Raw genomic sequence first — 15,550 nt, 5'->3', positions numbered from 1 at the left:
AAGGAAGGAAGGAAGGAAGGAAGGAAGGAAGGAAGGAAGGAAGGAAGACAAAACACAACAAAAACACTGGAATTTAAACTGGTTTTTTTTCCCTCTACAGTGGAGTTTCCATGCACTGTGCTAAAGGGGGAAGATAATCAATGATAGAAAAAGCAGGCAATCAAGGAAGGTTCAGAGTAAATACTGCAGGTCCCTGGCTCACAGCTGCTCTCAGTAGCTCCTGCAAGATTGGTGGGATATGGTCTTCTGCTTAACCCTTGGAAGGGCATCTGCACCATCCTGAGAAACCAGAAATGAAAATCCAGAGTAGCAAATGAGAAGTCCCCAGGATATAACTGGGATAAGGTCTGCAGAAGACCGGGTTTCAGCACTGCTGGGGGAGTAGCTTAAAAGTCTTCAGCGGGCAGTGACAAGGAAGGTAAAATTCTGGAGCTCACTCACAGGCTGCCAGTTTATGAAAAACTCCCAACCATTCCTTCAACAGGGCTACAGTTTACTGAGACATTTGCAGGCAGAACACAGGAAGACAACTGCCATGAGCCCAAATTTTATTGTCAGCATAGGATCAGAATCTTAAAATTAAAATTGACAAGAGGTGGACAGACCCTCTATGATGTCAGGAGATGGAGACAAAAGCAAAGCATAGTTTGAGAACAAGCTTACAAGACAGGAGCCATGGGTCCTCCATGTTTAAAGAAACCAATCCCACAGGACAAGAACAAATTAAAAGCCCATAAGTCACTAGGAAAAAGTCCACTGAAGAGATGAGAAGAGGAGAGAAGGGCAGTGAAAAGGGACAAGGACAGAGACATACAAAAAATGAGAAAAACCGTGGACAAGGGTCTAGGGAAACACCAATCTTCTAGAGAAAATAAAATTGCCTTAAATAACTAAAAGCAAATATAAGCAGGTAGCACAATGAAAGTCCATCTTAAAACCAGCACAAGAAGGTTCAGAAATGAAGGGACCAACCGTCCTCACACTCAGCTCCACTAGCTGAACTCAGAGGCCAGCTGGCAAACCCCAGTGCTGAGCCATGAGCCAGCCTCATAGGCATGTGCACTCCCTTTCTGAGGGAGGCTGGCCCACAGCAGGCAGCCCAGCCCATTTCCCTCATCTGTTCACATAGTGGCAGGGCTCAGGGCTCGTCTTGAACTCGGTGGAGCCTTCCCATCTCTCTGGTACACACGGCAGCCACTCAATCTCAGGCGAGCCACACGAACTCACTTAAATGGCAAGTTCTTATGTCTGTCTCCCTGAGCACATGACTTCCTCAAAAGGGCACTATGCCAAACCCATTGCTACATTCTCACTGTCTAGAACACCAGCTGGTGCACAGCAGATGGCAAATGCATACTTGAACTAAACTACAGGTTTCTACCATGATGGCAGAACAGCACGGCAGCTCCTATATGGAGAACAGAATAGAAAAGGCTTCTTCCAACTGCTATACAGCAGTAACATAGATTTGAGTTAAACATCACAGCGTGGGAGACTCAATGCTTCTAACTAGAATATGGTGGTATGAAATTAAATTCTACCAAAATAAGACAAGCTTTTAAAGGAAGGGGGTGCCAAATAATTACTTCAAGACAGACTTTTTTTTTTTAATATTTATAAGAATGTAACTCTGATCCTTTGCTGCCAGGAAAAGCAAACAATTTTATTGCCAAAGACTGACAACGTTTTAGATGTATGCTAGGCAGTTCCATCTTTTTTGTTCCCTCAGAAATGGAAGGAGTTAGTTTTAACACTTGAAATAAAAACTTTTCCCAAACTAATGATGGCTACAGAGATAGAAAGAAACTTTACAGTGTCAAAAATACTTGGGTTTTTATTAGACTCTGACATGCAATAGAAATGTGAAACATGCACTCATTTACCAAAAGCTAACATGTCCAAACCAGATCCCCTGCCAGCAGAAGGTAAATACAAATCCTATTCCTTTGCAGTAGAAAAACAGAAACCTAGCACTGCAGGAATAACCCTTCCAGTTCTGTCTGCTTGCCTCTGCCCTCTCTTTCACACTGAAAAATTGATATGCAGTCAAGAATGTCTCCAGTCACTTTGATATGAGTTTTTAATTATTTTTGTTAGTAAAATTCCCCAGATCATATGCTAATATTTTACTCTTAATTTTTTTTTCTATAAAAGGTGAATTGAAATTCTTTTAAACCCTAGATACTGGCTGAGCAAGGTAAGGACGTGTGCACAGACCATGCAAGGGGAACAAAGGAAGGAAAAATGGTTATAGTCACTAAGAACTGGCATCTTCCTCCTATCAGAGACAAACAGGACCTCTAGATCCATGCCTCTTTGAGTGTGTGTGTGTATGTGTGTGTGTGTGTGTGTGTGTGTGTGCACGCACATGTTAAATAACTCTGGTCCTCTTAACTTTTAGGTGCTGCAAGAAAAAACTTAAACATGCTAAAAACCAAGCGTGTTGCATGTGCACACAGGGAAGCCAGATGGTAGCATCAGGTGGCCTCCTCAATCATTCACCTTGTTTTCTGGGACAGGTTTTTTCACTGAACCTGGAGCTCAGCAGTTTGATTCAACCAGGAGTAGGGTATCAGGAGGAAACACAAAACATGGACCTGGGCATGCAGCAGTAACAGCAACAGATGGCGCATGCTGTTCCTGTAAGTCTCCCTTTTAAAGAACGTCATGCCCCTCCCACGGAAGCACAAGCTGACTACTCCTATTACAAAACAGAAAAGGAGGAGTCCTGAAATCAAACAATAAAACATCCCCAGAGCTTTAACTTTTTTGGCAATATTAGAGATTGAATGTAGGGCCCTACACAGGCTAGGCAGATGTTCTACCATTGAGCTACCACTGCAGCCATCCTCTATGCCTTTAAAAAAAAAAGTACAGCTGCAACAAACTAATCTCTGTATGTATCCTCAAGATAGGAATTTTAATTTCACTTTCTGTAGCAGGAACTGTAAGTTCAAGAAACTAATGGTGACAGCTTGATTTATGAATTTTGACATATTTCTTGAACTTGGATTATATTACAAAGAAGTGGAATTCTAAACGAGCCAGATCTTGTCTATACACTCAATCATCAAATCAATAAGCTGTAACTCTGAGAGCACACAATGCAGACAAGAGGACACAGACCTGAGACTGAAAAGTTCCTCCAGGGCTAGTGGCTCAAGGAGTAAGGGCACCTGCTTGTGCTTGATCAACTCCATTTGTAGAAACCACACAGGGAAACGACAGACCTGATTTCCAAAAGCTGTCCTCTTTTGTTTGTTTGTCCACAATTTAATGTCCACAACTTAAATGTACAATTAATGTGGGGGGGGCACACATTAAATAAAATAAAGGAGGGAGGTCCTTCTATACTCCCAGACTGTCCTAGAACACATTTTGGAATAGATATAGACAATATTTCTCCTCATTCTCTTGGATAATGCCAAGAGAAAAATTCAACTAGAAAAGCACTTGTGGTAGACCTGACAAGAAAAAAAACAGTACTCTAGTCCCAAAGAAAAATTCTCTTACATGCTTTTACTACTTCCTCAAACAAGCCCCACCTAAAAAGACAAGGTATCAAGATTACTTTACACTTAGTAAATTCCTATGATGTGTTATCTATAAATATTTCTCCCTCTCCCTCTCTCTCTCTCTCTCTCCACACACACACACACACACACACACACACACACACACACACACGCGCGCGCGCGCGCGCGCGCGTGCGCGCGGGGGAATCAGCAACATGGCTCTGTGGGTAAAAGAACTTGCCACCAAACCTAAGAACCTAAGTTCAAGACCCAGAACCCATACAGTGGAAATAGAGAACCAACTCCTATGAGTGGTCTGACTTCCACATCCACACTCACACCATAACATCATACACAGGCACACATACCAACCGCTCCTGCACAAAAATAAATGTAATAAAAATTTTTAAGGCATATAGTTGGGAGATGATAAATGAATTATATCTACCAACAGCCTGAAAGGGGGCTCAGGTCCACGTAGAGTCTGAGTAGTGTGTCAGAGTCAGTCACACTCAGTCCTCAGGACCCCACAGAGTACGGCGGTCTCCATCTGCAGCATGGAAGCTCAGAACAGAACTGATGGCACTCCAGTCAGTGGACGGCTGACCGAGGAGCCAATTTGTGGTCACTGAATTTTAGTTGGGTCTGCACTACTGCAAGCCACTGCCTGTGGTAAGGACTGAAAAACAGCAGCAACAGAACACAGCTTACTTTGTAGCTCCAAGAAACTAGGCAGAGTCACGGGACTGAGCCCTGAGAAGATGGACGACAATACACCATGACCTGGGAAAGAAGTCCAGATGCATTTACAGTTCAGCAACCCAGCACCTATACAGAATGATCAGCTCAAGATCCATGCAAAGACTGGGTACAATAAATTTCTCAGCAGGAGACATATAGAAAGAATTTTATGGGGGATGGAGAGATGGCTCAGAGGTCTTGAGTTCAATTCCCAGCAACCACATGGTGGCTCACAACCATTTATAATGGGATCTGATGCCCTCTTCTGGTGTGTCTAAAGACACATATGCATGAAAATTAATTAATTAGCTAGTTAATCTTAGAAAGGAAGGGAGGGAGGGAGGGAAGAAGGAAAGAGAGAGAGAGAGAGAGAGAGAGAGAGAGAGAGAGAGAGAGAGAGAGAGAGAGAGTTTTATGAAAGAATAATAGAGAAGTGGAAGCCAGGAAGGAGGTCTGGGGTTGTCAGTATAGCTGAAAACAGATTAAGGAGCCTATTATGGTAAAACTGAGCTATAATCAAAATGTTCACATATCTCTTTGGCTGGTGGTTAATCTATACACACCAAAGACAAGTAAAAGCAAAACATAAGCACATGTATGTTGAAGTACACACCATGATATATCCACATACAGAAACCAATTGCATAGGCAGAGGAAGGTAGAAAAGCAACACTATCAAGGGAAGGAAGACACAATGGAGTAGAACCTGATTCTGGCTGGTCTTAAGTTTCCAAAGGTTTACAAAGCTCCATGTGACCAGCAGCTCTAAAAGAGCAACTTGAGAATATATGAATGAGAAAAGTAGTTGGGGCTGGGCGGTGGTGGCACATGCCTTTAATTTCAGTACTTGGGAGGCAGAGGCAGACGGATCTCTGAGTTCGAGGCCAGCTTGGACAGTAATTTCCAGGACAGCCTGTGTTCCAGGACACAGAGAAACTCTGTCTCGGAAAAACAAAAGAAAGGGGGAAGGGAAAGGGGGAAGGGAAAGGGGGAAGGGAAGGGGTAAGGGCGGGGGGAGGGAAAGGGGGACCGGACGGGGGAAGGGAAGGGGAAAGGGAAGGGGAGGGAAGGGAAGGGGAAGTCCACATGATTCTAGTACAGGGCAAGACTACAGAACATGGCCCTTCTGGCGGCAGACAGTAAGGACTCTGGAACCCTGGCCTATGCTACAGCTGCTCAATGGAAGACATTAGAACATGCTAACCCAGTCCTTATTCAACCAATCATTAGTCAGCACTGATGGACAATGAGCAGTCACTCATTGAAAACAAGCTCAATGAAACAGCTGGGGCACTGGGATCCAAGCCATACATACATCTGTCTCCCGTTTCCTGATTCACTAAGCAAGCACCCTGCTTGAAATTACGTTACACAGGAGGGAACTAAAGGACTGGCCTGCCAGCCTGCTCTGACTGTGAGAAACTGAAAGGTTTGTCACACTGCTTACAAAGACACTAAACTGAACCGAACCATACAAAAAGGCATATATTAAGGCGTAAGGCATACACTAAGTCAGAATGTATTAAAATATCCCAAATAGGGCTGGTGAGACGGCTTAGTGGGTAAATTTGCTTGCCAGCAAGCCCGACAACATGATTCAGTTTCAGGCAGGACCTATACTGAGGAAGGACAGAACCTCCACACATGCACAGTGACACACACACAAGCCCCCAAATACATACACCTGACTAAGCAAACAAATGAATCTCAAACATAAACGACTTGCAAAAGTTATCTCAAAATTCAGAATTTAAAGGAATTTTAATTTTTAGGTGCAAAGTTGTTTCTTTTATCTAGGCTTTGTTTACAAATGACTCCTGGAGCACACTCCATATTGCTGTAGTGAACATACAACAATTTTCTCAAGATTCATTTTACTTTTAATTCTACGCCTGTGAGTGAAGGTGCTGAGGAGGCAGAGGAGATGTCAACCCCCCTAGAGCTGGAGCTGCAGGCAGATGTGAGCCACCTAACATGGGTGCTGGGGACAGAATTTGGGTCCTAACTGCCAATCCATCTCTGTCCAGCCCTACAACAAATAGTATTTAAGATCAGTTGTTAGAGGCCAACTGACACTGCTCAGTGGTGGAGGGTCTGCCTACCATACACGTTTGATCACGAGCAACAACAACATTATATTCATATAGAGAGGACATGTTTTAAAAGAACCACCATGGGGAAGAAAGGAAGGGATCAGTAAGAGGAATGCAGGGGTGGGAGAGGACAATGGGGATGACTAAGAACAAAACAAATAGCATGTATGTATGGAAACACTTGGAGACCTATAGTACTATAGAGTGACCTACACTTTTAATTAAAAAATGAAAGATCACAAAAGATAAACCTTCACTTACGAATTACCAGGTACAAATTTTAAAGGGCTAACACAATGAGCAAAAAAGGTAACAAATGTGCTTTTATGGTCACAGATGTTTAAGAACCTCTTTCCTAGAAGACAGTTCTGGACAGAAGGCCATGAGTTACACCTTCCTCACACACTGAACCTCACAAAGTACTGACTAGTCTTTAAATGAAGTGATACACGCAATGAAAGCTTTGTGTGCACATATGTCAACATGGAGACCACCAGGCACCAGCACCAAGGCTGAGAATCACTACAAGGTGGAGGGGTAGCGGGAGGGAAAGAAGCAAGAGCTGACTGCCATTGCCAGGGAGCCTTTGGCAACAAGTGCATGTACTTCAGTCAATGACATTGTTCTTTGAGGACCAAAAAAAAAAAAAAAAAGATAAACTGGTTCATCTTCCCAGATATTTCAGATAGTACATTTAGCTTTAAAAATTAAAAAAAATTTTTTTTCAAATAAGGCAATTACTTAGAGAAGCTACAACAGTAGTAAAAAGCAGAAGAATGAAAGAGGAAGAGAAGAAGAAGAGGAAGAGTTAACCACGGTTTGATAGAACCATGTTCTGTCAAAGAAGCCAGAGGGCAGTGTATGTTTACAGCATTAACATCCATGAACTTACAACACAAACCCAGAGACATTCTCCATCTAGTCCACCAGGGGTTAAAAGTAAACTAATCATTACAGCTGTAACAAAGGAATGCCAAGTAAGTGGAGCACAAAAGACAGAGAAAAGGGGAGGCTGGGAGGATCAGGAGCACCTCTCTCACAACTTGGTAAGGGAATCTAGCCACTTTTACAGTTCAGGAAGCAACCTGAGCATCAGATCCACGTGTGACCAGGAAGGGCTGGCTTCCATAAATTTTTGAGCAGGTTGTTGAAAGGTGCAGAAACAAAGGGAGATGATCTCCCATCCCACTAACTCTATGCCCTGGCAGTCCAGCTTTGCTCAGAAAGAACTATTCTGGGATGGACACCCTAGAATACAAGGCCACATTTCAGACCCTGTCTGCATATTTAGCCCCTACTGACATTAATGTCATCTTCAGAACATACAGCACCAAGTTTGCATTCAAACTGATTCAAATTTCTGTTTATTTAAATCACACTGAAATCTCCCTGACCTTGGTTTCTCCATTTAGAAACTAATGGTGACAATTCTGTCAATCTTTTTCAGAGTAGGCTCTAGTGACCCACTGCAGATACAAAAAAAAGGAAACTCAAAACTCCACAGGAGTGCCTTACCCAGCCGCTGGACATCACATATCAATGAATGACAAATACATGACAAGCAGAAATCAGGTAGGCCTCAAAAGGCTTCTATATAGACTCTGGAGGAACTAAGAGTTGTGTAAAGATTCTACCAAAGTCCCTGTTGTCAATAGCTTGATGGGTAAGAGGCAAGATCCCCAGATGTTCTTTATAGAACACAATCCTTTAAGCAAAACAAGTGCATTTTTTAGAAGTTGTCCCTGCTTGCAAGAGCCCTCACAGAGGTCACTAGAGGAAAGATGACTTTCCTACCCTCAGAGGAGATTCTTCTCCCTCCTGTGTCTCCAGCCATTTGCAAGAAATCCTGCCCTATGGGGAGTAGCTTCTGAGGTGTTACAGTATATAGGCCGGGAAAGCTTAGCTGGAAGGAACTCCGTCTCTGAAGCCTTGGGGAAGCCATTATCCACACTAGGGAAAGATTTCTGGGTGCTACTGCTTTGGAGTCCCCCACTCTTATTAGTAGTCTCTTACCCAAAGTAAGGCCTCTAAACTCCCTGATTCCCCAGAACTATGGATTCCCCAGGATCATACTTTGGTGTGTTCTTAGGAGCCTGTAGAGAGGAGATGGCTGTTTTCCCAGGAAAGGAGTTCTCACATTCCTAAAATAGAACCTTCCCAGAAGGCAAATTTTCATCAACCAAAAGGCCCTGAAGGTTGAAGATATTCACAGTTGATGGAGGAGTGAATAAGAAACAGAGATAAAAGAATCACTGGAATTTGGTAGGTGAACCCAGAAGGAGCTGAAAGGGTCTAGTTGGATGGCCTATGGGCTGGTGATCTTCACAAAGTCTACATTAGAGTGCAGGAGACCAGGAACAGACCTGGAAATTCTCAGGAAAACAAATTTAAATTCTACTCTGGGTTCACACACCACTCGACAGCCTCTCCTTTGCTATCCCCGCAAAACCTGCTCTGCAAGGCTACTGCAGAGGTTAGAGCTGACAAACCTGTAAGTAGACATGATGCAGCCACACAGCACTAAACAAAGAAATCATCCGTTCCTCTCTTCTTTTAGTGAGATGAGACAAATCCCCTACCCTGGATCTTTATCTAGTCTTGGAAAGATAAAGCCAAATGTATCCACAGGCTCCAATTTGCATAGAAACCAAACAAAACATCTAAACAACAGACAGGGAATTAGTGACAGACATATAAAGAACTATTCCCCAAACATTCACTTACCCAAAACTGTAACAAAAGGCTTTGAAAGCTACTGAACTTTACCCCTTATAGGAAAAATAAGCAAGGAAAATACATTTTTACTATCCAACTGGAATCAGGACTGAGCTAAAGCTTCCAGAACATAAAAGGCGGGGAGGGCCAGTAATACTTTCAGGTTTGAGCCTCTTGTTAGCACAGGAAAGACACTGGGGTAGAGAGTCATTCTCACACTCAAAGAATGAATCCTTCATGCTCTCCAGAGTGTTTGCTCTATTAGAGAACACACCAGTAACCTCCAGTGGGCCCCAGAGCCCTCCACACAGTGCTTGGGTACACTCCACATTTACTTAGGATACTCCTGACTCTTATGAACTGTTTCATAAGCCTAAGGGTTACTATGTCATGTTCCTGTAAAAGGTCACTCCAAATTAGCAACAAAACAATCACTGACAAAAGAACTCAGCTGTGGTGTGCTCCTAAAGAAAGGTTTGGGTTATTAAAAAGTAAAGTATCTTATTCTCCATCAACTTTCTTTTACAAAAATCAGTCCTGTAAGTGTCCAAGAGGGAGTCAGTGGTCTAAGATACATGCCTGCTCTATGAGGAGGAGTATCCTAATTGTACACACACTGGACAAAGCAGAGCCGACTACCATGTAACAGACTGTGAGAACTGCTAACAACTGCGGCATATCACAAGACTCTGCTTTCCATCTTTACCCCCTATCGTTTTCAGAACAGATGCCGTCTACTATCAAATCAAGTATGCACACTTCCCTACCATCTTGGTGGTACTGGTAAGAATTCATAAACCTTTTCATCTCAGATACTGTATCTTTCATTTCTAAACTTTCTGTCTTTTAGTTTCTATTTTTATTGTATCTTTTCATTGATATAACATATAGTATCCATTCACTGTTACATCTGCTCCTTTAAAATTCTTGGTTTGTAGTCAGCTTATTTTGATTAACAATTCTTTTAACAATAAAGTACATTTTCATGTAGGTGATTTTGTTTTGGATGCTAGACACTGTGTAAACTATGCTGTGGAAACTCTTAATTACATTATATTCCTCTAAAGAGGGCTATTTGTATGTTTGTTTGAGTGAACACTTATTTTAGTTGACTTAATATAGACTATGGAGTCTGACAACTCAGATTTTAATAATTTTATCCATGGCCTACCTGCTTGGAGCCATGCTTGGAGGTTTGTATGTGATTCAAACATAAGCAAAGACCTACTTTAGAAGACCTAGATCAAGGCACTACTCACCCGTAAGTGTAGGATACACAAGCCAAGGATTTCCCTTACAGGAAAGGCCAGGGGTTTTTTTGTTTGTTTGTTTTGTTTTTTATTTGTTTTCTTTTTGAGATCAGGTCTTGCTATGCATCCTAGGCTGGCCTTAAAGTAGTAAACCCCATGTCTGGTCCTTCCTGGAGCATAGATAATATGTGTGTGTCAACATGCTTGACTCCACGTTTCTGAAATGCGCATTACTAGAAAAATCTCCAAACCTGTTAATCACTGTTTGTTGTTCTTCTTTGTTTGGTTTTTGAGACCAGACCTTACTATGTAGCTCTGGCCAGCCTAGAACTGCTTAAGACCCACTTGCCTCCATGCCTGGCTTGTCTTTGTTTTTACTTTACTGACTATTGTCTACGTCATAATAGAGTCTTAAATAAAAGACTTTAGACAAACATTACTAATTTACAAGAAAGGAAAACACCCAAAATATATTCAGCAGGTAAATAGCCCAGCAGATAAAAAGCACTTGGAGCACAGCCTCTCAACCTAAGCTTGATTTCCGGAATGGATGTTGAAAGGAGAACAACTTGACATGTGTGTACTGGCAAACGTGTCTATACTATCTTACACTCATACACATAACACACACACAAACAGCACTAAAATAAGAGGTAAAAAATTTCAAGTATGACATGCCATACTTATTGTAGAAAACTATGTAATATTCTATTTATGTTACTTCTTTAAAGATTTATTTATTCATTTTATATATATGAGTATACCATTGCCCTCTTCAGACACACCAGAAGAGGGCATCAGAGCCCATTACAGATGGTTGTGAGCCACCATGTGGCTGCTGGGAATTGAACTCAGGACCTCTGGAAGAGCAGTCAGTGCTCTTAACCGCTGAGCCATTGCTCCAGCCCTTATGTTACATATTAATCTATAGATATTCTTTCAATCAAACATGACCCCCTGCCCAGAGAGAAGATATTCTAAATTCTAAATGGCATACTTTAAACAGTTATACGTGGCACAGCAAGAAAGAAGTAACCTTACTTTGTCTTGGTTGTCTTTATTCTTGTAGCACAGGTTTCCAATCAGACGAATGAGATGAGACTTAAACCCTTCAGTCATGTGTTCGACGTCACCCTCTGCTTTTAGAGAGTCAGAGGGACTGAAGATGCTCGTGCTATCTTTTCCAACTTCATGAATCACTCGTAAAACATCTAGAGCAAATGAGTACAGTTCATTTTCCATAAGAAATTAGCAACTATCTAAGTTCTCTATAAACAAACCTAATGGATTACAATAAAGTATGTGCCAACCCTCTTCAATGATGATTCGTGTGGGGACAAAGGAGAGCCCTTGCCTGGCATGTTCCAGTTCATCCTCACACCGCCAGAAATACAGCAGCAGGAACAATAACCAGACAGCCTCTTTGCTTTTCCATTCATTTGTTTAAAGTCCCAGTTTGAAGGAGGCTGATCAGAACAATTAGCCTCACTTGGCCTTTCTATTTATCCACAAAGGAAACTTAGCTAAAATTTTGCAACTACTTTTTCTTACAAAATGATTTTCAATTTCAATTGATTTATGCAAAATCTAATGTGATAACTTAGTCAAGTAAGTGTAAATTACAAGAGGTTTTAGTAATGACTTATAGCTTTCTCAATGACTAACTAATCAGACTTGGCCATGAACTGACATTAGCTACAATCACAAGAAATAATATTGCTATATACTATGAATATCCCAAGCAGCCTATAGAAATAGGACTTATACATTTTCCATATTATTTTATTTAACCCTCTGAATAAACCCATTAAATGCAGACATCACTTTCATAATTTTACTTGAAGCAACTGGACACAGAGAAGCTCACTGGGCGGAGACAGATGGCAATCCACATTTGTCCTAGCTTCAGAGTGAGTCCCTGTTTTGTAACTTAATCTGATTATCATTAAAAGTACTGCATTCTAAATAGAACTCTGTTAGTCAGATATGACGGCACATGCCTTTACCCCAGCATTCAGGAGGCAGAGGCAGGTGGATCTCTGTGAGTTCAAGGCCAGCCTGGTCTACAGAGGAAGTTTCAGGGCAGTCAGGGCTACACAAAGAAACCCTGTCTTAAAAAAACAAAACCATACAACTCTGGGAAGGAATTCTAAATGCCTTCGACAGACACTGATAGCTCAACTACATTTGTGGATATAAAGACATCTTTCTTGTATATTGACATCCATGAAAAGGTACCGGACTTTTTTTTTTTTTTTTTTTAAAGAAAAGCACTAGACATTGACAAGCAAAATCTAGGGCTGAGTATCCACATGAACCAAGGTTCTATTGAACTTAATTTGCAAATAGCTTTTGAGTAAAGTCAGTAATGCTTCAAATAATGTTTTCCTAATGATAAAAGATTTCTTGTTTCAAGAGTAAATCTATAATGTGAGTGAAATACTCTTCTTTGCTCTCAAAAGTATAACTGGAGAAAATCTCTTACCAGATTTTATAAATAAAACTTATGGTAAAATAAAATTTACAAAAATCACCCTTATCATTTGCAAATCCCCATCCTCAGTTTTATCATAAACATTCCTCTGAGGTGACACCATAGGTATTTGCAGAAAGGCCTGCTTAGTCATCATACTACAAAGCAGGACCCCAGCTCCACAGCAGGGAAGGAACAATGTGGTCTCAGCTTGAGCAACCTGAGCTGTGATCATTACACCGTAAGTCCATCCAAGAAAAAAGTTCAAAGAATCTCAAGTGAAAACACCAAAGATAAGGGCTTGTGTTTGAACTTATACCACAGAGTATGTCAAAGACTTCTTAACTGAAGTCTTGTGTGTGCCAGTTCACTCACCAATCACGCGCTCTATCAGGCCAGGAAAAACCTGCAGGTAGCCGAGAAGCTCAGTGTTGGATGTCATTTCACACAAGACGTCCAGGAGCCGAATTGTAACCAGTGCTTCCTAAAATGACAAGAAAACCTCCTTGCTAGGAACCAGAATTTCAACTTTGACTGTTATAAATGACAGAGAATAATGTTCTAACAAATGCTATGTGACACATGTATCTGCAGAGAGAAACAGAACTGCTGGAATGTCCTTGAAGGTTCACTACTGGCCCCATCAAGAGGGCAGGGTTGCATGTCACTATGTGTCTTCTTGGAGCAAAGATGCAACAAAGCTCTTGGGTTTTTTTTTTTTTGGTTTTTCGAGACAGGGTTTCTCTGTGTAGCCCTGGCTGTCCTGGAACTCACTCTGTAAACCAGGCTAGCCTTGAACTCTCGAACTCAGAAATCCGCCTGCCTCTGCCTCCCAAGTGCTGGGATTAAAGGCGTGCGCCACCACCGCCCGGCAGCAAAGCTCCTGTTGAAGCAAAAGCCTCTTTCCTAACAGTGGGATAAATGTTCACATTACAAACTACACATCACACTTATCCAAACACTCTCTTTTGAAAGCATTCTCAGTATCAAAGTTCCACTTTAGAGATGGAAACATTCCCTCCAAACACATTAACTTCTTGTCCACAAAAATAAAGTCCTGTGATCTAAAACAAACAAACAAACAAAAAAACTCACTAACTTCAAGAACTTACATTATTTCTTGGTGAATCTAAGACTTTATACAATGTGTCAGTAGAATGGAAAACATAAAATTATTTGAAAATATTAGCTCATAGCTACTAATAGCTTCTATAAAACAGAAAGCACAGCCAGGAAACCACCATGCACCAACTATATGGCATCCCAATATTCCAAAATACTTTTCAAAGACGTAATTTTCACAGATTTCAAAACATACTTTTTCAAGTGTACATTATTTGACAAAACATAGTAGTACCTATAAATTTAGGTCATGAAGATAAAACTCTTCGACAAAGATAGATTTTTTTAATAATACTATTCATTTTATTCTTTAAAAAAATTTAAGATAAGTCTTTAATATAGCTTTCTATAAATCTCAAATAATATCAAGAAACAACAAATTTTAATGCCTTGAGTCTTTATTTCAAAGCTGTCACTTGCTGATAAAGAGATAAAAAGAATATCAAAAGCATAGACTCTAAGTCTGAAGTCAGTCTCATGGGTAAGCCCATTAGCTCAGCCGGGCTCCAATAGTCTCTTCTGTTAAGTGGGCACAGTCCAGACTATCTCTTCTAGACAAGTCTACTGGAGGAACAGCAGGCTGAGTCAGCATAGCACAGCATTGTGTTTGTTTGTTTGTTTAATTTGTTTTCTGTAAACATAAAATTTATTAAAACCCTTTACAAGTAATGTTATACTGAACACTCTTGTCAAATATCTGCAGTTTTGAACAAGTAAATGTGGGTTGGTAAATTCTTAGAAATCCAACTGTTGGGTAAAAAGTATGTACATTAAAATTAGTTTAGCAATATTTTGAATGGTACACCAATCCACTAGAAGACTGTTACGACACTTTGCAATTTTTTTAAAAGATGTATTTCATTTTTAATTATATGCATTGATTGAATGTAGGTTTGTGTAGGTCCCCAGGGAGGCCAGAAGATGTCTCTTTTTCACTGGTGTGGAGCTGACTGATTCTTATAGCCTTCAGGGGCCATGAACCTCAGGGCTTTGCCTGTTTCTGCCTCCTCAATGCTGGGATTATAAGAGCACACCGCCACACCTGGTTTTTTCACATTGAATTCTGGAGATCAAATTCAGGTCCCAAAGCTTATACGGCAAGCACTTCTTATCTCTATAGCTCGATCTTTAATCTTAGCTTCAATAGAGTAAATTTTAAAATCTTTAATTATATATAAGCATATGTGTATGTGTGTGGGCATATGTGCAGATGCCCACAGAGGCCAGAAGCACTTAGTTAGAGACTGTTGTGAGCAGGGAACTAAACTTAGGTCCTCTGAAAGAATAATACAGGCTATCACTGCTGAGCCAACTTTCCAGTCCTTAAGAGAATTTTGTTTTATTTTGTTTGAGACATGGTTTCTCTGTGTCGTCTTGGGTGACCTAGAACTCACTCTGTAGGGCAGGCTGGCCTCAAACTCAGAGATCTACCTGTCTCTGCCTCTTAAGTGCTGGATTAAAGGTCTGCACCACCACCACCCAGCCGAAAGAATAATTTTTACGTGGTATACTAAAAATAATGCTGGCTTAATTAAGAAATTTAATGACTTAAATGGGGTGTATGTTAGGTGTGATTAAACTGACTTTCTTTCTGTCAGTAACAGGGAGTCAAGGAGAAAACTATGTCTAAACAGTGAAACG

The 15,550-nt window shown here is 41.0% G+C and overlaps 1 protein-coding gene across 1 annotated transcript in view; it reads right to left on the bottom strand.

Moving 5' to 3' along the window:
* Atxn10 (ataxin 10) overlaps window positions 1-15,550 on the bottom strand; it is a 132,093-nt gene that overhangs the window by 57,693 nt on the left and 58,850 nt on the right. The window contains exons 8-9 of the mRNA XM_028788760.1: window positions 13,163-13,271; window positions 11,356-11,525 (exon numbers count right to left, since the gene is read on the bottom strand). Coding sequence (XP_028644593.1) covers window positions 11,356-11,525; window positions 13,163-13,271 — 279 coding nt within the window. The remainder of the gene's footprint in view (window positions 1-11,355; window positions 11,526-13,162; window positions 13,272-15,550) is intronic.

Source organism: Grammomys surdaster, unplaced genomic scaffold (genome assembly GCF_004785775.1).
Source record: "Grammomys surdaster isolate TR1022 unplaced genomic scaffold, NIH_TR_1.0 125767, whole genome shotgun sequence".
Lineage (NCBI taxonomy): Eukaryota > Metazoa > Chordata > Mammalia > Rodentia > Muridae > Grammomys > Grammomys surdaster.
The sequence above is the reverse complement of the archived record's forward strand: the minus strand, read 5'-3'. Positions and strand labels throughout refer to the sequence as shown.